The sequence below is a fragment of the Terrapene carolina genome, unplaced genomic scaffold (genome assembly GCF_002925995.2).
Source record: "Terrapene carolina triunguis isolate 2854851 unplaced genomic scaffold, T_m_triunguis-2.0 Scaffold113, whole genome shotgun sequence".
In the NCBI taxonomy this organism is placed as follows: domain Eukaryota; kingdom Metazoa; phylum Chordata; order Testudines; family Emydidae; genus Terrapene; species Terrapene triunguis.
Window position 1 is genome coordinate 17676525 of NW_020664464.1, and position 22817 is coordinate 17699341.

Genomic DNA, 22817 nt, shown 5'->3' on the forward strand with positions numbered 1-22817 from the left:
CGGGGCTCCGGCCGCCCCCCCCCCCGGCTCCGGCCGGCCGCCCCCCCTCCCCCCGCGGGGCGGCAAAAAAGCCAGAGCCGGCCCTGGGACAGAGCAACAGGGATCCATATATACCCCCAATAACACTGTTCCTTTCAACCGATAACATGGAAGAGAGGCAGGCATTGAAGTCCAAAAACAGATGTTTAAGTTATTTCTGTATTCCTGAGAATGCAAGTATGCAGAAAATTTTCTGCATACCTCAGTGATGTTCCATGTTGCCTGGGCAATGTTAACATCTTAGAAGCTCGCAGGCTTAAAAAAAAAAAAAAAAAAAAGTCTAGTATCCAAATATTTTGTATTGTTCATCAACTCTGCAGAAGAATCTCTGGAGAATCCTGAACATATGCCACTATTCTGCTTCCCCTCTTGGCAAGTAAATCAAATGTTTATGCAATCCACTTGCTGAACACATGTAAGTGAGCCTGAGAGGATGCTAGTCTGTATGTGGTGGGTTTTTTTGGTTTTCGTTTCGGGGGAGGGGGAGGAGAAGGATACCAAATGCACCATAAATTCCACATCACAGGTTCTTCCTCAATTACTGTACAACACAGATAGGAAGACAGCACAGCCTGTTGACAAACCTAATGATTCAAAGAATTTTAACAAGCCTTGGAAGGGATCATATGGGAAGGAATATAGGATTTTAAAAAACTACTTAAACAAGGATTCATGCAAACCCTTTCTACCCATTTTGCTTTGCATGGAGTCATGTCCACTGAATTTTTCTCAGTGTCTGTTTTTAACAGTCTGCAGAAAAGTTAGAACCAAACTCAAGTAAAATCAAGTTTCAGACAGTTTTTAAAACTCGGAGCACTTAGGGTATATGTCTACACTTCAATTAGACACCCATAGCTGGCCCATGCCAGCTGACTTGGGTTCATGGGGCTCAGGCTAAGGGGCTGTTTAATTGTGGTGTACGTTTGGGCTCAGGCTGCAGCCCAAGCTCGTGGACCCCCAACCCTGCAGGGTCCTAGAGCCCAGGCTCCAGTCTGAGCCCAAACATCTACCATGCAATTAAACAGTCCCTTACAGCCCAAGCCCAAGTCAGCTGGCATAGCCTAGCTGCGGGGTTTAATTGCAGTGTAAATGTACCCTTAGACCAGTGGTTCCCAAACTGGGGTTCGTGAACCCTTGGGGGTTCGCAAAATGTTAAAGGGGCTCTCGGGAAAAAATTCCCTAATGGCGGACAGAGCTGTCCCTAGGAAGCCCGGGCACCATGGGGCCAGCAGCCCGGAGCCCCTGGACTTCCAAGAGCTAAGCAGATCAAACCAACATATCTATCACACTGAGGAGATTTAAACTTCAAGACTCCTTATAAGAAATGGAAAGGGAGGTGGATATTTTTTGCTGTTTTAAAAATTAAATAGGCAGCTATAGAGTGTTGCCGTTTTCATAATGTAATAAAAATACTGTAATGATAAATAATAATTAATAGTGTGTAATAAGCATGTCATAAAAACAAATTTTATATTTCCAAGATCACTGCTTTTATAATTTATACTCAGGTAAAGGAAATATTCATTTTTAGGAGGAGGTTTGCAAGACTTGACATTTTAGTGAAAGGGGTTCACAGGTTGTTAAAGTTTGGGAACCACTGCCTTAGACAAACCTGGCCTTTGGTTTAGGTTTCACTGCAACAATGAAAGTCAGGTGAGCTTTGCTTGATTTAAGATTTTGTTATGAAGTTCTGAACAGGTCTAATTTCTGCATCTCTCTTCATTCTGGACTACCTAACTTCATCTCTTCTGGGGAGCATCAGGTGCACATGTTCTGAGAGAGCTGCTGCCCGACCCCTTTTGGCTGGCATAGCAAACAAATTACAGTACTCCCAGACAGCGATGTCATTAAGAGTGGAGGTGGTGAGAGATTAACAAATTGCAATGGCCCCCTGCCAAGAATATCATTCCAACTCATCCTAGGAGCCAGGCTGCTGAAGCTTAATGTGAACTCTGATTTTGTGCATGGTAGAGCAATGTGTTACCAATCAAGCCACAGAACTGATCTTCACAGATTTTCTTCCTTCTACCATATCATTTCCTTCCATAACAATTACAAAGGCCAGTCGGGAACTAGACCCCCATAGGACTCGATGTTTCACCCCAATGAACCAAGTTTACAGAATGGCTTGTACACACACAATTTACTTTAAAAACAAACAAACAAAAAGGTTGGACAAATAGCACCCTGGAATTCAACAGCAGTGCTGAGTGTGGTCAGTAGGAGCCATTCTGGCATAACCAGGGGCAGAATTTACCTCAAGAAGCTTGGTGGGGTGGTGGAGGGAGAAGGAAACTTTATAGAACAACATTTTGGGAGGCGAGAGGAGGGAGTATTGCTTTCTCTTTATGACTCTTAAAATAGCAAATTCACCCCAAGGACAGATGTGTACAGAAGAGAACAAAAATGTCATTCTTAGTTCTACAAAGACATGTCTACCCTACTTACCAAAGGGGCACCTTTGAGAATTTTCCAATAATACATTAGCGTAAGTTGATCCCACTGGCAAGAAGTCTGAAGTGTGCAGCACAAACCTATTGATTGCTAGCCGTGGACAGATTTTTGACCAGTACAAAATGAAACTGGCAGTAGTTCAAGGAATTGGAGACCCTTCAAAGCCTAATACAGCATGTTTCCTTTCACAGGCAGAACTAAGGGCAGTAAAAATGGCAAGGGGGTATACTTAGAACTTGTGCACCATATGTTCTGATGCACTCCACTTACTAACGAAGATGGAAAACTAAAAGTAATATGCTAGGAGAAAGACTGGGTGCTGTGGCAGCACTCATACCGTGTTGTCCCAAAACAGGCTACTGTATTGCCACATGACAAAACAGAGCATGTTCAGAGATTCCTCCCCACTTCCAGGTATTCTCACTAGATATAAACAACACTTTTACCATAGCTACAGAGGAGGAAATTGCAGAGCATCATATAAGAATCAATAACACTTATCTGGTGTACCTTAAGACTTTCTTACAAGAATCATTATAACCTATTGAACGTATGGCTGCTGAAATATGATAGCTATGTAACATGACTAAATATAGGGATTATGTTTGAATTGTTTTATGTATTATTCAACACCAAGAAATCTAGTCTCTGATAAAACATGCATAAGAAAACTATTCCCATCCATTCTTGTCTGCTCGTCACTGCTGCACTCTCTGTGAATACAACATATAGAAAGCTTGGTACTGTGCTGGAGGAAAATTAAATCCCCACATATGCTAGCTGAGATCAAGTAAACAGCCTGCTTACAGACACAAATGGGTTTTTTCCATGCTCTTCTCTACTTTTGCTCTATCTAACCAAGAGCTTCGTAATCCTATCTAAATCTCACTGGTCAATTAAGTTTAGAACATTTTAAATCGTTAGTAGTAAGAACAGCCTATTTTTGCACCATAAGGAAACGGATGTCCCTCATGACAGTGTATCACTGTTTTCTGAATTCTCTGTATTATGCTTACTATTATTCCTAACTTTTTACATAAAGTCCCTATCTAATATATTCCATGTAAAATACTCCCTGCCATCCCTCTCCTTCAGTCCCCCAACACAGAAGTTTTTAATTGAAGGGCGTACTGTATGATCTGTTTACAGATCATACAGTACGCTGGGGGAAGGGGAGGGGGAGGGGGAAGGGAGGGGCGGGGCCAGGGCCCCGTGGAGTATCCTCTTTTTTTAATGTTTAAATATGGTAACCCTACAAACAACAGACCTCACCCCTATTTCCCTCTGCAAATTTGTGTACACAGAGTCAATCCCTTACCTCTCTCTAAATCCCTTACCTCTCTCTAAAAGTGCAAAGTTTCATAAAGTTCAATGAATAGAAGATTGTTGAGGGCGGAATAGAGCTGGGCAAGGAGAAGAAGTCTGGAGATAAATGTGAGAAGGGAGGGACAGGCAGTAGAAACAAAAGTGAAACTGTTTGAGCAGCATATTTCAGAAGCCTTGAGGTCTTTCTGAGTGTAGCCGTCATTGATTTGAGGTCTACCATACCATTCTCTCACTAGAAGGGAAAACCTATAATGGCAGCAGGCTGTAAAAGAGATCCAGCTTGGGAATAAGAACCATTCAAGAAATATGTGTTTGCTGATGATGTTTTAAAGAAAGTCACACCAGTGAACTGGTGGAAGTCAGTGATCTTCCAATCAATACATTTGCTTACAAATTATTATTATTTTTTGCATAGTAGATAAAGGAAAACATTAAATTTCACCTCTTCAGTCTCACCACATTTTAAAATAATTAAATAGCCTCATATATAAGTAATCTGAACTCTACCACCTAATGGAATCAAACTCTACACTGAAGCATTCAGGTTTTTTTAAAAAGACTATGCCTTCAAGGGCATATGGGCAAAATTCTCCCTCCTGTCATAAACAAAGCAGGTTGACAACACTCTTTAGTGAAACAAGCAGCAGATCCCAATGACTGAATTCGAGTCTCCACAGACTATGAAGAGAACACTCTCCTCAGCTCCTGGAAGGAAATCATTGACAATCAAAGTAGTTTTGCTTACTGAACAAGACTTTGTCATCAGTCCATTTATGAAAAAAATAATCCAGGCCATAACATTTCCAAAGCAACTTGACTGACTTAGCAGCTAAAGAGCAGGCAAGGTTTTGGAAAATAGGAACCTCAAACAAATGTGAAAAGATTTAGTCTAACTTTTTAGAAATCTTTGATTAATTCCTAGTGAATGGAAACCAAAACGTCCAGTTAAATATAAGTGAACACCGTTGCAAAAAAAGCAAACATAATTCTGGGATGTATTATCACTAGGATGACCAGATGGCAAATGTGAAAAATCGGGACCGGGGTGGAGGGTAATCGGTGCCTATATAAGAAAAAGCCCCAAATATCAGTACTGTCCCTATAAAATCGGGACATCTGGTCACCCTAATTATCACCAGGAGTGTTGTCAGCAAAACATGAAAAGTAATTTTTCTGCTCTATTCTGCACTGATTAGGCCTCAACTGGAATATTGTGTCCAGTTCTGGGGGCCACATTTCAGGAAAGATATGGACAAACTGGAGAAATTCCAGAGAAGAGCAATAAAATGTCTAGAAAACATGATCTATGAGAGAAGATTGAAAAATTGGGTTTGTTTAGATTGGAGAAGAGAAGATCGAGAGGGGACAAAACAGTTTTCAAGTACATAAAAGGTTGTTACAAGGAAGAGGGTGAAAATTATTCTCCTTAACCTCTGAGGGTAGGACAAGAAGCAATGGGCTTAAATTGCAGCAAGGGAGGTTTAGGTTGGACATTAGGAAAAACTTCCTGTCAGGGTGGTTAAGCACTTGAATAAGTTGCCTAGGAAGGCTGTGAAATTTTCATCTCATTAGAGATTTTTAATAACAGGTTAGACAAACACCTATCAGGGATGGTCTAGATAATACTTAGTCCTGCCAGGAGTCCAGGGGACTGGACTAGATGACCTCTTGAGGTCCCTTCCAGTCCTAGGATTCTGTGTCACTCTCCTTTTCCCTCCCACCTCACTCCTTTTCTCTCCCTTCCGGGGGAAAGGGGAGGAGACGGACGTGGGGACAGGACAGGAGAGGGGGAGAAATAAAAAAGACTTTTTAAAATAAGACTACCCTTAAATTAATTGATAGCCAAATGTCATGTGTTGTAATTTTCTGCTTGACTGTTGCTGGTATTTAGCAGCCCACTGAAATTATCTAGCATTTGAGATTACTGGACTAAACTGATCATATAAGGCTGTGTCTACACATAAAACACTAAAGCAGTACAGATGCAGCTGCACCTCTGTAGAATTTTAGTGTAGACACTTAGTACAGCAATGGGAGGGAGTACTGTAGGTAATATGGAGATATACCTATCTCACAGAACTGGAAGGGACCTCAAAAGGTCATTGAGTCCAGCCCCCCTGCCTTCACTAGCAGGACCAAGTACTGATTTTGCCCCAGATCCCTAAGTAGCCCCCTCAAGGACTGAGCTCACAACCCTGCGTTTAGCAGGCCAATGCTCAAACTACTGAGCTATCCCTCCCCAAGAGGCAATAGATAGGTTGACGGAAGAATTCTTATGCTGACGTACTACTGTTTACACAGGGGGTTAGTTTGATTTTAATTAAGTCTCTCGGGGGGAGGAGGTGGATTTTTCATACCACTGAGAGACATTCTATGCTTATGTAACTTTTCAGTGTGGACCAGCCTTTACACTCTGCATTGCCACAAAGCAGAAGACTCCAATTTGATTGCCACTGTGTCTTGTTTCTATAGTCTGAAAAGGACTGGGTGCACAACAGAGCCAGAGCACTCAGTTCTTTTCATGAGGGAAGGATGCACTGAATCACTCCAGAGATGTTGTCAGGCATCTGGTTTTAGTCTTAACCCAGAAAGTCTGTAGTCATAATGAAGGGCCTTGATGGTAAGTGCTGTACAGTATCAGAAGTACTGAGGATAGTGTAGAGTTCTCAGGGCTTCAGCAAGGACACAAAGGACCCTCTTGAACCAGGAAACAAACAAAACACACTATAAATGACTGCAGAGAAACAACACAACACAACTCATGGGCATTTCAAAACAGGGTACCAAGACATAAAGTGGGCTGTTAGCACTTACATTTCATTTGCTTGGAGATAGACTTGTTGGGCTCAAGCCAGTGCTGAAAAGAAAGAGCAGAGGTCAGCAGTTAACGTGTTGTACAGTACAGCACATACTTAAAATTAAGAGGCTGTGATAAACTGACACACAATATTTTCATTTTCCAGTAAAAGCTAATTTATAGGGGCACCTCAAAGGTAGAGAAAACAACTTCATTGTGTTACAGTATAACCACAGTATATAGAGAGAGTATGGCACAATTATATACACGAATGATGTTCTAATAATAGAGTAAGAATTGCTATTTATTGTCTATATTTGGCATGATAAAACAAGCATTCCAAAGAGATCCATTCAAGCAGAGTAGCTCCACTGATCAGTCCCCAGCAGCGATTTAGACCTTATTTTTTTCTCCTCTATTCCAAAGGAGATGTACATGTTTGTGAAATAAGGAGAGAGAACATTCAGAATCTAAAACCTATATTTGCTAATCCCATTAATGAACTGGATACCTAGTACAGTCCTTACAGCTGCTGCATATACTAAATCTTACACTCTCAACTCATATCAGCGTACAAGTTCCTATCCTTTTCCAGCAAGAACTGGAAACTTGATCAAAAACAAAAATGGGAAAGGACAAAGAACACATTTTAAATTGAATGGTGTCGCTAATAGGATCATACAATGCACAATGGGTGATTATGGACATGTTTTGGTCTCTTCACAGCCCGTGGGGTACAGGGTAATAATGGCTAACATTAGTAAATTTTTGTCTGCTTTGGAACAATAAACAGTATGAGGCTGGGGAGAGATTTTCAGTCCTGCAAGATGGACTCATACCTATACAAATATCTTGGACTCAAATCTCAGCAGTAGATGGACTAGGGCACTTAACTAGCAATTGCAATAACATTGAGCTGAGCCACCGAGGCAGCTGTTTTGACTGATGTATGGATGGGTTGATACTCAATTGTCACTTTTGCTCATGGTCAGCAGCCTTTCCACTGAGATTTTTCCTGTACATGAAAAATCTCCACATTAAAATGAGATTTGTGCTGCAGCAGCAGTTGGTCAGCAAGTGTGCTGTTCAGCTTTACTAAGCATAATCAACGCTGTGGGGCCTCGCACCACAGGGTTCTTTTTAACTCATTCCATGCTAGCTCAAAATCAACCTTTAAAAGTTGTACCGGGGCACTAAGCAATGTAAAAAAAAATACCAAGAGAAAGGGGCTTTTTCAGTGCCTATAATGTCTGTAGTATTGCCTGTCATAACTATTGTAATGGTACCAACATGCAGAACAAGTGCAAGTACAGCACTTGCTAATGGGGAGGTACAGTAATTTAATTTAAAAACAAACTGGCGATTGCCTGAAGCAGCAGCTAAATTCAGCTGTAATTAGTGGTGGAGCAGGTTTCTCATGTACAATTGCTAATGAAAGACAAGTGCCTCTAAAAAACACATTTCTGAATGTGTGCAACTCACAATTTAGGGCTCTTAAGCGTCACTGGCAATGGCAGTATTCCGGGTGGCAGGCACTGCTCCATAGTTATGTTAGGCTGATTTTGAAGCCCATCCCTAGCTGCCTCAAAAAGAAACCCATTTCTCCTCCCTGACATATCCCACACCACATTTCATCCTAGGGCAGAGGAAGTTGGAGAAAAAAATTAAGTCTGGAATAAATTAACAACAAAAAAACAGAAAAGCAGTTTTTTTTTAAAACTATGGTGTTTTTAAAAGAGCGCCCGTCACTAACTTACTGGAAAATGTACTAGCATTTATTTGATACCCGCCCCCGCCCTCGAACCCATTTACAAAACAGCTTAGATTACACGTGAAAAAATGTTGTTCTCCTTGCACTGGAATAATGCATTTTAGAGAATTTCTTGGTGAGAAGTAGATGATTATTGGGGAAACTAAAGAAATATATTCTAAGGAGTTTGCAGTAGGATGTACATAACCCATGCTAAAGTAGTAGGGAAGAGATTAACAAGGAGTTCATTAGAGTAGGGATATAAGGAGCATGCACTCTCTCCCATCTCCACTCAGCCAGGGTCAGGAAGCTCCTGAACCCAGATTTGGGCAGTAAGGAGACACTTGGAAAGTGACGACCCTGCTGACTTGGTATACAGGAGAATTTGAGAGTTAAGAAATGTTCCTTTTATCCTTCACTGAAGCAAGCTGTTTTTGTTTGACATTTTCTTTTTAAAAGGCCAGGCTGAAGTAAGTGTCTCTGCTGTTTCCCATACAATATGCCAGGACTGAAAAACACTGTACATAGCTGTGTGTGCCTTAAAATGCTAGGATGTAGATTTATTTCATGTGTCACAAACACCAAAAGAAAAAAATTGTTTTGCTCAGATTTGACTTTCAGTTAAATATTGCAGCTTCTATAATTATTTACCAAGCAAAACTGAGGCTAATTCATCAGATTACATTTTTTGCTTCAAGGTTAAAGAGGGATCAAAACAGTGCTTAAAAGATAAAATTTCTGTGATGACCTTCCATCAGTGGGGATCAGGGAAATTTAAGAATAGCTTGTTTGAGTACACAGGCGGAGGAAGCATTCAATTGGGTATTTGAGACATCTGAGCAGATACATCAGCTTTTTCTGTAGTGTATTGGTGGAGATTTTCAAAAGCACAGACAATCTAACTGTTGTTTGTACCACTGAAAGTCTCCACCATTGTATATTTTTTGAATGTTCTATGTAGAGTTTTGAAAGATTTTCTCTTAATATCTCTCTTCTACCTTTGCAGAAATAGATATTAACCTAGACTACACCTCACAGAGTATTCATGTTATATTTAGTCTCAGACTATAAACAGCTTTTATATCTAGGACCAAATTAAGGCTTCTACGTGTGAGGAAGGGGAGATGTATTTCTCAGCAAAGGGTCCCTGCAGACTAGAGCTGTTTGGGAATTCTCACAATGGTTTTTGCTACAGAAAGTCTTTATGCAAAAATCAAAATCTTCTTTGGGAAAATTTCAAATTGTACTGAATTTTTTCAAATTTCCCCTGGAAAACTGAAACAAAATGTTTCATTTAAGATGGGGGGGGGGGGTTAAGCCAAATTAAACAATGTTTTCAGGTCAGTTTGACATTAAACTCTGTTCACCTGTGCTGCTGCACTCCCTCACGGAAGACAGTTTGAGTGCCTCATGTCCTTATTCTTCTCTATGGACTGGACTCCCTGGCTGGACTGCATCTCCTTTGATACACTGTGGTCTCCCCTTTGGCTGAACCGCCATGATCAAGGCCGGCTCCAGCTTTTTTGCCACCCCAACCGGCGAAGAAGAAAAAAAACAGATAAATCTGCAATCGGCGGCACTTCGGCGGCAGCTTTACCACGCCACTTCATTCTTCAGTGGCAATTCGGCTGCCGGTCCTTCCCTCTGAGAGGGACTGAGGGACCCGCCGCCAAATTGCCGCTGAAGACCCGGATGTGCCGCCTCTCTCCATTGGCCGCCTCAAGCACCTGCTTCCTGCGCTGGTGCCTGGAGCCGGCCCTGGCCATGATGCATCATGGGTAAGGTTAAGATTTTTTGTCACAGGTATTTTTAGTAAAAGTCAGGGACAGGTCATGGGCATTAAACAAAAATTCACAGAAGCCCATGACCTGTCCCTGACTTTTACTAAAAATACCCGGGGGGGAAGAGGGAAAAACTAACAGTGGGAGTCCTGCCAGGGGCTGACCACCAGCCACTGCTCCAGCCCCACCACTCCTTCTGCAGCGTTGACTCAGACCGGCCGCTGCTCCAGCCCCAGCTGCTGCAGCTGCTGTTCTGGCCTTAGGCCACTACTCCAATCCCACCACTGCTCCTGGGTGGGGGCTGACAGCTGCTCTAGCCCCACCATCACGGCTGGCTAAAGACGAAGAAGTCACAGAGGTCCGTTGAAATCATGGAATCCGTGACCTCTGTGACAGAATCAGATCCTTAATCATAAGAAACCCATTGCCATAATGCAATACAGGAGATGGAGTCCTACCAGGGAGCCTGGCCCATAGAAAAGAATGGGAGCATCTAAATTATACCTCTCGTGTGGTAACTCAGCGGCTCAGGCAGACACAATTTAATATCAACCCTAGCCAACATTAAATATTTTGATTCAGGAGTGTTAAAATATCTAGTTTCTAGCAAAAATGTTGAAATGGGATATTCTGACATTTATAAATTGAATTTTTTTCTAAACTTTCCTTTCCATAAAAAAATATTTTGACCTTTTGTCCCAATTTGGGGCAAAAACAAAATGTCAAAATATCAGAATTTCATGCAGAATAAAAATTACAATTTTTAACCAGCATTACTGGAGATATTTAGAGGCCACTGATGGTCCTTGTGACACTTACAGAACAATGTGAATGATCTAATCTTATTCAGACCAACTCCTTTCATTCATTCTAGTTGTCAGGCAAGTATAATAACTGAAAATTTAGTAACTACAGGATCTCTGAACGTTAAAGCAATTTGACCCCTATTTCCCTCCCCTAGGATGCACCTGTAACTGCAGTGCTTCTCATTATGTGCTGCATTTTTAACTAAAATGGTCTTTACTTTCTAATGGCACGTCGACACTTAAAAGGCTGCAAAAGTGCAGCTGCATCAATGCAGCTGCGCCACTGGAGTGCTTCAGTGAAGACACTACCTACACCAATGGAATAGCTTGTCCTGTTGGCGTAGGTAATCCACCTTCCTGAGAGACAGTAGCTAGGTTGACAGGAGAAACCCTCCCGTCGACATAACGCTGTTGCTGTCTACACCGCGAGTTAGGTCAGTACAAGTGCGTTGCTCAGGGGTGTGGATTTTCCACAGCCCTGAGCAATGCAGTTATACCGACATAAATTGCTAGTGTAGACTAAGCCTAAAAGTATTCACCTCTGATCAGCAGATAAGTGGCACTGAGTAGCTATTTACGATGCCAGGTGTCCTCTTATTGATCCACAATGCTGATGTGTTATGCATGCTTCCACAGCAAAAAATTCACAGTTAGAAAAGACACCACAGGGCTAAAAGAACAATTTTAAAATACATATTATTTAACCCAGAAAGCACCAGAACTTTTCCACATACGTATATTTAACAAACTGATTATTTCGTTTAAAGAATTAACTGACATATGGGGACAGATTATGAGTAGCACTTATTTATACATCTGAGAGATTGAGGAGGTAGGACAGTGGGGTATGGAGAGTGCAAGGAGCCTCCCAACCCTCCTCTCAGGGACGTTGTAAGGGTCAGGTATACTTGCAGTCCCCGTACCTCCCACCACCACCTCACACTGCTCCAAGACCATGGCCCAGCAACACTCTACAGCAGCCCACAGAGCAGGAAAACAGCATAGAGTCCAACGCTGCAATCCCCTGCTACTCTCCTTGGAGACGCCACACTGTCCCCAAAACAGGGGTCTTAAAAAAGCTAAATTAAGCCCATAAAGAGTTATTGGTGAACAAATCATGGATCAACAATGGGAACCTGGGGCCTGACCCAAAACCCAGTGAAGTCAATGGGAGGCTTTGGGCAGGGCACTTTGGATCAGGCCTCTGTTTTGCAAGGATGCGGGAAGGGGGAAATTTGACAAATAGTATGAATATTGGTCATATTCAGAAGACAATGTTCAATCACATACTCAGGAGTGCATGTGGCTGAATGGGATTACAAGAACGCCAGATTTCTTAACTACATTCCAGTCAATCTGTATTTAGCACTAAAGACACCCATTCATGCAACAGTCATTTTACTATAATTTCCTGGACTTTTCAAAGTGGAAGCAGTTTGCTTCTGTTCATAGAAGAGGTAACAAGAATTATCTGAAGCAGGAACAGTGAAACAAACAAACAAAAAAACCCAAAAGTCTCTGTTATAAATTATAGCTTCATTGAGTTTTGGGATAGAAGTAGAGACTGAGAGATTGTTATCAAGATGTGACAAAGTACAGTAAGACCCTGAGTTATATTTCCTGATCCCAGTCATATGACTTGAGTCAGGACTGCAAAAGTTTGGGTCTGTCACATAACAGAGGTCAGTATTCACTGTACAGTTGTATCATCTTGTTTTGTGCCAAAGAAACCAAGTTTGTCCATTTTAAACAGGACAACCAGATGCAAAGAGCACAAGGACACATAGAAGATATATTGCAATATTACTGAAAAACTACTGGAGATGAAACAAAATTAGAGTCTTTTATCCAAACTTCAATCCAAAGCTAAACTTTAAGATAAATACCATCCTGCACCCGTTCTTTGAAAAAAACAAATCAACAACCCCCTTTTAGCCATAATGCAGTTCCTTTCTTCAGGCCATTGTCAAGAACAGACACAGAGAAGGCCAAACAACAGTAACAGCAGCTATAGCTAGTACAGGGCCCCCAGGCACAGACAGGGAGGAATTCATGGGTGCCCACTTTATGCTGGCAGAGCTGATGCAAAATCGTCAACACCAGCTCCAAGTGTCCCACAGGCAATATCCAGTGTAAGGGGGCTACCCACCAGGTCTGGAGCCTTGCTACTAGCTCTGCATCCCCAGCAGGAGCTCCTAATATAGGAAGCATGTTAGGGGCTTTCCACAGCAGGCCAGGAACGAGCTGTAGGCAGAGAGGAGTGTGCTGTTACCACCTGGCTATTCTGCATTGATATAACAACAGCCCATAGGGACATTCTACAGGAACACTTATTAGGGCAGCACCCAGCAGCCCCAGAATAGGGGTGGCACAAGCCAACCCCTCTCAGTCCCTGCATTGGGTTCTTCACCAGACTAGGGATGAATCTGTTCCAGAAGCAGCTACAAGAACAAGACCACCAGTGCTGGTGGCCTTCAGCTGTATTGTTGCGGGCTGAAAACCAGTAGTGTAACCTGGCAGATATTTCAGCTTTGTACAACGAATATCACACAAGCTGCATGTACATACGGTAATGTGACATGGAAGAAACCCACAGTCACTGTAGTTGAATCCTCTCCAAAACCACATACTCCTATTTAATTAATGATGAGCACCACTTGGTGCAGCAAAAGAAGCTGCTTGTGTGGCCCGAGCCTAGTCCCCTGCTGCCTATTTCCCTATGCCAGCACATATTCTGAATCACTTCCCGAGGAAAGCAGCATTGTGACACAATCTCTCTTCCCGTCTCCCACTCCTCCATGTCATCCAGTTTGCATACTGCTGGCACTCCTACCCCTAGGATCGCAGACTGCTGATATTTTTCTTCAGGAGGAAAAACATTGAATGATCCACAGCCATCAAGCAGAGCACATAGTTAACCCATGGAATCATGTGTTCTTATTCCTACTTCCTTCATCTTTCCTCCCCCAGGCCCTCCTATGACTTGACAAACCCACTTGTGGCTGCCTTGTCTTAAATTAGACTAAGTTCTTTGGGCAAGGGACTGTCTCTTCCAATGAGTATGATCAGCATCTATAATAATGAGTCCTGACTTCACCCCTGGGTGCTACTATAATTATAGAGGTGCTGTTCGCATTACCATACATAAGATCATAGCAGGAGAGGAGCAGCTGTGACCTTGGCTATATTAGTGCCCCTCAGTAGAAATGACAGTCTGGCAGTGCGAGTAGCAGCACCTTCCATGAATGGACAGAGGTTCAGCGTTTCACTGATTGATCCACAATGGGCAAGGACTGAGACGCACTTTCTGCTGAGCATTTATTTCAGATTTACACTGATGAACCCATCCAGCCTCATCCAGCCAACTCCCTGGGCTAGTGAGCTCAAAGGCAACACTCAGAGTCACAGAGTTTAAGGCCAGAATAGACCACTAGATCATCTAGTCTGATCTCCTGTGTATCACAGACCACAGACACGACCCAACACCTGCACACTAAGCCCAACAATGGAAATGAGACCAAAATAAATGAGTCCCACAGAAGACTAGACTATTATGTGCCACAGGCAGAGAATAGGAGGGAGTGAGGTACACTAGTGCTTGAGGCCCTTGCAATGGCAGGGAAATGATTGAATGTGATATACCCACATAATCCTGACTAGTGACATCTACATGCTGCAGAGGAAGGCAACAAAAACCCCAAGGTCACTGCCAAACTGACTTGGGAGAAAATTCCTTCTCAATCCTACACATTGCGATCAGTTAGATCTGTGCAGGTGAGCATTAAGCGCCTGAGAATGTTCGGTGCTCCCTCAGACCACTGGCCCTCCCCATCCAGTGACCCATCTCCAGCCCTGGCCATCCCTGATACTTCAGAGGAAGGAGATTTTAAAAACTCCCAGAATATATTGGGGGAGGAAAACAATGCCTTCCTGATCCCTGCAGGTGGCCAGCTGGAACCCTGAAGCATGAGCCTGAGCCCTGGTCTACACTACGAGGTTAGGTCGAATTTAGCCGCTGCCATGACTATTGCATAAGGACAGTAAAATACCCAGAATGCTTCTCTCCAGGTTATTTTGATACTGCCATAGCCCTCACTCTGCTGCTCATCATACTTTATACTTTACCCCTCTTAGTTGGAAACCCAGATATTCCAAATTAATGTCTAAACAGGACTTCTGAATCCAAATATCAGTTCCTTTCCAAAATCTGATTTCAATATTAAAGTAACATTCATAGAACCAGACCCTCTACTGAAATAAATCAGCACAATTCTACTGAAGGCAATAGAGCTACAGTGATTTATACCAGTTAAGACCCTAATCTGCATTCATCAGCATACAGCAGACAGTGATGTACGTGTGCTATTGATGGAAAGTGGCTGATTTGTTTTAGTTTTGTTTGCATGCATATTAAATTGCTTAGGCATCTGTTTGGTTTGTAAAATCATCATTTCAAAGACATTAATCTTCACAAATTATTTCAATTGGTGATACTATTGCACAATTAAATATTGTGTTTACAGTTACACTATTGATTTTGACTATTACAAAATTTTAGTTAGAGGAGTACTGGAGAGATTCCCACTACATATACACACAAACTATCATCTAACCCTAATCTATAGGTCTAAGACACAATCTCTCCAGTGCTCCTCTTGGCGCTATACATCAATCCCTTCTCTGAGGCTGTGGCATAAAAACCACAATCTAGTCCTCATATATAGCTTTATAACATGCTACATGTAGGTGTAGTAAACAACTCTTCTACCACAGTCCACAAAGGTTGGCAATTATCTAATTTCTCTCCCTTCCTTCTATTTTAAACCATAACCCCACCTGGGACCTAGTGCAGATTCTAGAGAGCAAGTGTAATACGTTCTCCTTGGCCAGCATGGCTCTGTAAGACAGGAGCTGCACCCTGTACTTAGTGAAGCTGCCAAAAGGTCTTAATGATGCAAGACGACGTTTTGGATACTCTGTGTCAAACATTGTGCGGCTTCACAAAACTACCTGGGGGGTTTCCTCCTGAAATGAACATACCTGTCAGTAATACAAATAATTCTGAGCACTTCTTAAAGACTCTTAACTCAAGCTGTATCAACTGACAGAATGAATCTCTATTATTCTTAGCTCAGAAAAGGCTCAGACTCAGCGCAGTATTTGAATAAGATCAGCTGATGGATGAAAACCAGCTAGCTCAGGGGTTCTCAAACTGGGGGTCGGGACCCATCAGGGGGTCACAAGGTTGTTACATGGGGGGTCGCGAGCTGTCAGCCTCCACCCCAAACCTTGCTTTGCCTCCTGCATTTATAATGGTTTTAAATATATAAAAAAGTGTTTTTAATTGATAAGGAGAGGGGCTTGCTGTGTGAAAGGGGTCACCAGTACAAAACTTTGAGAACCACTGAGCTAGCTGAAGCTGAACCCCAGCAAGATAAAAGCTGGTAGGCAGAGAAAAGCATTTTCAAGAGTTTGCAGCCACAGTGCATCTTTCTTTGGTTGAAAGTACATACTCACAACTGTCAATTCAGACAGTAGTTCAGGAGCATTCTTTGATTCCTAGCTTGTGCTAAGCTCTCGAATAGCAACATCCACAAGTAATGCCTTCCATCATATCCAGCTGGCCAGGAGACTCCACCTATCTTGGAGGACAATGACCGGGCCTCAGTTATTCATGCCTTTGTCATTTTACATCAATGCAATATACCTGGGCATGAGGCCTTCAGCTCTTAGGAAACTCCAGTGCTACAGAATACTGCAGCACATCTCTTCAGCAACACAAAACTACCATAAGAGCACATTAGTCCTCTGCCTTCTAAATTTTCTGAGGGGCCAGTCTGTGTTTGTGCAATGAACACCCCCAGGAATCAAGGACCATCACAAACCTCATCACATTCCCCCCTAAGAGCAAGGCATATGTCTTTGACCGTGCCTTCTCTAATATATATACATAGCAACAGGTATATTTAAATAAACAACAAAAAACTACCAAAACAAGATACTCCTCCACACATACTTCTCCCCCTATGGAGAGCATGAGAGAACAAACACATGACAGATATTAGTCAGTTTGTTCTTAGGCATGCTGAATCATATCCAGATTGAAGCAATTGTCACATTTACAGAGAAAGTAACTATGCAGTTGGGCATATGTGAAACTCTAGCAGCAGAATTCACAACTCCGGAGAAACAATTCTGCAGCAGCAAGAACTTTACTTTTTAGTTATCAGATTTTTCTATTAAATGTTCAAAAATGTTCTGTGCATTATTTGCTATCCACCTCAACAACACTATTTTCATATGGGATCTGTGCTTGTTTTGGCTTTGCTACTAGAATAAAATGCAATGTTAAGGTTGAACAAATGCAAATGGTAAGGCTTTGCTACTGCAATTGTGCAAGTTAGTCTTCATTTATTGTCTAAAATTTCACCACCTTGTTGGCATGTGGGACACTGAAGCATCTTGTCAAACATATGATGCTAAATAATTTATACACTGCAATGGTTTATCATAAATCAAGTTCTAAAGAGCTCTTAGTCAAACCACCAGACTCCACAGCTTTAAAAAGAAGAAAATCTTATTTTAATAATGCAAGAACACAATCTTGATTTCACATAATGGACCCGATGCACTCTGTTTATAGACTTTGTTTGAATTCATTTATTCCTGTTTTATTATAAGAAATAACAAATTAATCAGTCAGCAGATATTATGAAAAATAGGGGCTTTCTTCTTCCTTGCAGAGGCTGGGAGAATAGTGAGACAATTGGGAAGCCTCTTCTAAAGATTACAATTGCTTGCAGGTGGCAGTCTCGGAGCAATACTTGTGCTACTGCCATTGGCGCTACCCTCTGTTCTGAGGGCCAACTGTGATTTCATGCTTTCCACAACCTTTCTGTATCTCTACAGCTTCATATCTCACAATACAACTCATCTTCTGGGACCTCACTTTTTATTAGCACAAGTGACTAATCTCAGGAAGCTGAAATATACAAATGAAAGTATGGAAAACTGTATGTGTAAAGTTATGACTCCGACATCATCACTTCAAATTTACTGTTCCAGCTATTTTTTGTTGAGCTGCATATTTCTGAACTTCATCCAGTATTTTCAAGACCAGTTTACAATCTTTGGGCCCCAGCAGGTTATGTGATACAGGGCTGACCATTTCACAGTAGTGGGAACCCAGAGGGAAGAATGTGCATCCAAGATCTGGGGAGTCTCCTATTCATTCATTTACAAAGGCCAGTGAAATTGCACAGATTTTATCACAAGCTCCAGTTACATGGGGCACTTAGTTTTACCTGTACCTCAGACACAGGCAAAACTCAGATAAGTGAACTCAATCAAGATCATGAGTAAGGAGAAGACAAATACAGAACAAACAACATTGCTTCCTTGGAACAAAGGATATTTCATTATATTTTTAATCCATATTCATCACTCGATATGCATTGTCTGAGGTCAAGACAGTAAGGGACTCAAATATTTGTTTAAAACCATAAGCAGCAGTGGTAGGAGTAGTAGTACCCAATATTTATATTATGGTAATGTCCAAAGGCCCTAATCTGGACTGGGGCTCAGCAGAGCTGTGTGCAGTACAGACGAGAGAGCATCCCTGCCCTGAAGGGCATATAGTGTAGTCCCTCAAAGAACACGATCAGGGTATGTACTACTGGCTTCCATGAATTCAGCATCCAGGCAGCAATCCTGCAGCTCCCAAGAAAGGCCAAAACAGAACCTACAACTAGCATAAAAATACATATTCCTGACAGCGAGTAGCCAGTGACTCCATTGGTGTACTGATTGCTCCTTTTGACTTCTCACGTCTTGAACAAATTTGTACTGGATATCTCTGGGGGATAATTTCATGTGCTTGCTTAACACTAGGAACTGTTTATGGAGGGTGGCCCTTAATGCAGGATTCACTGTGCAGGAAATCTCTTTTGAGGGAATGTGTAAAATGAACTAAAGCTGAAAGAATACAATAAAACAGAGCATGGAAGGGGGAAGGGACAACTGACACATGGTCGAGTGTTGCTCTCAGTGTGTCATCCATGGTACTTAAGTATAGCTCACAAGAGTGTCCCATATAATTCCATGCAGGGCCGGCTCTTGGCACCAGCGTTCCAAGCATGTGCTTGGGGCGGCACTTTTCAAGGGGTGGCATTCCGGCCCTTTGGGGGTGGCACTCCATTTGGTTGTTGTTGTTGTTGTTGTTGTTTTGCTTCGGTGCCAGCACTCCGTTTTTTGTTGTTTTTTTTCGCTTGGGGCAGCAAAAAACCTGGAGCTGGCCCTGATTCCACAGCATTAACATATTTACCCATGAGCAGTTTAGGATCACACAAAAAAGCCAGAACTGTTGTCTAATTAGAAACAGATATCCCTTTGTTTATGCTAGTGTTTAAAAATTAAAATATATTATTGTTTCTGCTCATTCTAATTTGGGGTAAATATCTTCAGTTTTGCTGCTTATGAAGGATTAACTACATTGATCTGAGCTATTGCTAATTGAGACTGTTCTAATAAGGCAGGTGATGTGCAAGTGGCCCAAACGTAGCTTAGCAATGCAACTTCTACAGTATTCCAATTCTATAGGTCTGACCAGAGTGTGCTAATCATGCTGATTTTTGCCAAACTTATTTGATTTGTGGTGCTGACAAGTATCCAGTGGGAGCGACACTGAGATTATCAAACTCATTTTCACTTTTGACCCATACCCAATTTCAGCCTATTGTTGGTCTCCGGAGAGAAAAGGCTGGTGTGCTATGCCACCGTGCCACTGAATTCCCTAGCTAAACCTTAGCTCTGCCACAGAACCATATGGTGCCAAAGCTGTTCTCAATTCACTGTCCAAAGGCTTCAGTTTCTAACGCTGATTATCCCTTACCATTCGCAACCAACAATATTCATTCAAAAACACATGAACAGAAAATAAGGCTGCACAGGCATACAAGAAAACTCCGATAGAGGACAAAGTGCAAGGCCACCTTCCCCCAGAGGAGAATGTACTCATTGCTGTGCAAATGGCTGCACACAAAATTGGCACTAATTCACTTTGCACAATATAATACCTGGAAATAATGCAAAGATACTAATGGTGAATGCTAATTGGAAAATTTCATCTGACAAGCTGTTTTCTATATTACAGCTCTCCAAGCTCATGCGCCCTGTAAAAAGTGAACTGGGATAGCTGATTGTCTTTTGCTGTTAAACTCAATGTGCTTTCTGCCAGCAACTTCAGAGAAGCAGTCCCTGCATAAAATGTACTACTATAGAATCCACTGCACTGTCAGAGCCTGGAGCTAGAACCCTTTAGCATAACCACTGCTCCTCACGAGTCATGACTCAATCTTTCCCTCTTCACTAGGACAATGGCAAGGAGCAGTGCGCAATTTAAAATACACCAATTATCCTCAGGACTAGAGACCTACGTTTATTGCAGGGGTGGCCAACCTGTGGCTCCGGAGCCACATGCGGCTCTTCAGAAGTTAACATGTGACTCCTTGTATAGGCACTGACTCCGGAGCTGGAGCTACAGGCGCCAACTTTCCAATGTGCCGGGGGGGGGAGGGAGGGTGCTCACTGCTCAACCCTGGCTCTGCCACAGGCCCTGCCCTCACTCCGCCCCTTCCTGCCCCCTCCTCTGAGCCTGCCATGCCCTCGCTCCTTCCCCACTCCTCCCCAGAGCCTCCTGCACACCACAAAACAGCTGATCAGGAGGTGTGGGGAGGGAGGGGGAGGCACTGATCGGTGGGGCTGCCAGTGGGCGGGAGGCACTGGGAATGGGGCAGGGAGCTGATGGGGTGGCTGCTGACATATTACTGTGGCTCTTTGGCAATGTACATTGGTAAATTCTGGCTCCTTCTCAGGCTCAGGTTGGCCACCCCTGGTTTATTAGTTCATTTGACTCATATGAAGTGAGAGAAATGAATTTAATAAGCGAATTTAGAATGATTTATGGATTAGTGTCTGAGAGCACTTCAACAGTAATACTGTAGCTTTGCATTAGAGCTTGCCTGCTTGTTACCCATATCAATACAACGTTACTTAGAAATAAATTTAGTGAGTGTTCCTCTACATACCCGCTGTTTCTCAGGGTCGACATATCGAATGCCAAAATAGTCTTTTTCCAGTAAGCTGTAATAGTTGCAGATATGATCTATGAGAAACTGACCTTTGGTCTCCTTCTGGAAAAGAAAAAAAAAATTAGTAACCTTATATTGTATTACTCTAAATACACTCAGCACACATTCCAAACCCATTATTTGTGAACTCTTAGAAGTCTAATAAAAAGAGTTAAAGAAGGTGGGAATAAGAGCTTTTATTGCAATCAAGTGAGAACAAAAACAATGAATATCCACTTCCCCTGAAGAGATACAAAAAATAAAATGTATTCTAAAAATGCTATTGTATTCATCCCTGTGTCTTCACAAATTGCTACATCAGAACAAAGGGTGGCATTTCCTCAGGTATGCTCCTGATTACTTCTAAAATTGCACATTTAGAAAATCCAATATACACTGTTAACCATGTTTCTGTGGGATGTTATCTATCCACTTAACCTTATGTCCACACCTTATCTATTCTTCTCTGCAGACATAAACATTTTGCATAATGGCCATTTATTTAGCCACAGAATTTCAAACCATTCACATGTTTTTTGCATTCATAAGACTTATGTGTTGGACCTGATTTTTCACTGCTAAGATCTGTTTGCAGAGGCACACCCACTCTAAGTGCATCACTACAGATGCACTCATTTGTTGTACCCATCCACTCATATGTGCATGCAATTTATGGATTTGAGTGCTCACATAGATGTGGATAAATCAGGTGTAGAGATGCCCACGTACCTTGGGGCTGAAGATCAGATTCCTTACTATACACCAATACCCTAAAGACTTTGGGGGGAGGTATAGCTCAGTGGTTTGAGCATTGGCCTCCTAAATCCAGGGTTGTAAGTTCAATCCTTGAGGGGACCACTTAGGGGTCTGGGGCAAAATCAGTACTTGGTCCTGCTAGTGAAGGCAGGGGGCTGGACTTGATGACCTTTCAGGGTCAGTTCTAGGAGATAGGATATCTCCATATATTAAAAATTATCAGAGATTTCTCATTTAAAAATAAATAAAACCTAGCCACAGACAAACCACATGAGAATTTTCATCTCTAGTCAGACAACTGTGGAAGAAATGCTTCCAAAAAATGGAGATGTATGAAATATCCCTGATATTAAAGGCAGAAGTAGTATTTATAGCATTTATTGTATACCATACCTACCAATAGTTTAAAGCTACAAATACCAAAGGGATATTTGTGAATAAAGATATCAATATACTTTTTAACTCTACTGAGATACATAGGATTAGGATAGTTTTGTGGGTTTTTTAAAGTGACACGGGGGGAGGAAATGTTAAATAATTTACTTGAAAAATAAATATAATTGGTAGATATTCTGTACTTCTCATTGCTTCTCACAATGACCCTCAGTGAAAAGAACTCCCCACCTGCTAAGAAAAACAGTGAAAGTCAGAGAGCCAGGGGATAAGAGCCTATGCTAAATGTCTAGCACAAAGTATCATTTGTCTTTCTTTGGACCTTTTTGTGGCTAGGGGATTCCTAGTGCCTCTACCCTCACAGCACAGGTTGTAGGGGGGACTTAACTGCCACATCTGCACAGATCATTTAGTCCAGTATCCCCTCTGATAATTGCCAATACCAGTAATTCTAGAGGAAACTCTGGGGAACCCCATCTAGAAAGATGTGGAAAAACTACCCATGAGGTTAAAAGATTACTTACACTCTGAAGCATGAGGGTATTTAACCTCACCCAACTACATACATTTTGTTTTAATTTAGCCAGT

The 22817-nt window shown here is 42.1% G+C and overlaps 1 protein-coding gene across 1 annotated transcript in view; it reads right to left on the reverse strand.

The window, feature by feature from the left end:
* FRMD3 (FERM domain containing 3) overlaps positions 1-22817 on the reverse strand; it is a 215539-nt gene that overhangs the window by 105703 nt on the left and 87019 nt on the right. The window contains exons 2-3 of the mRNA XM_024218149.2: positions 21039-21143; positions 6634-6676 (exon numbers count right to left, since the gene is read on the reverse strand). Of these exons, the coding sequence (XP_024073917.1) occupies positions 6634-6676; positions 21039-21143 (148 nt within the window). The remainder of the gene's footprint in view (positions 1-6633; positions 6677-21038; positions 21144-22817) is intronic.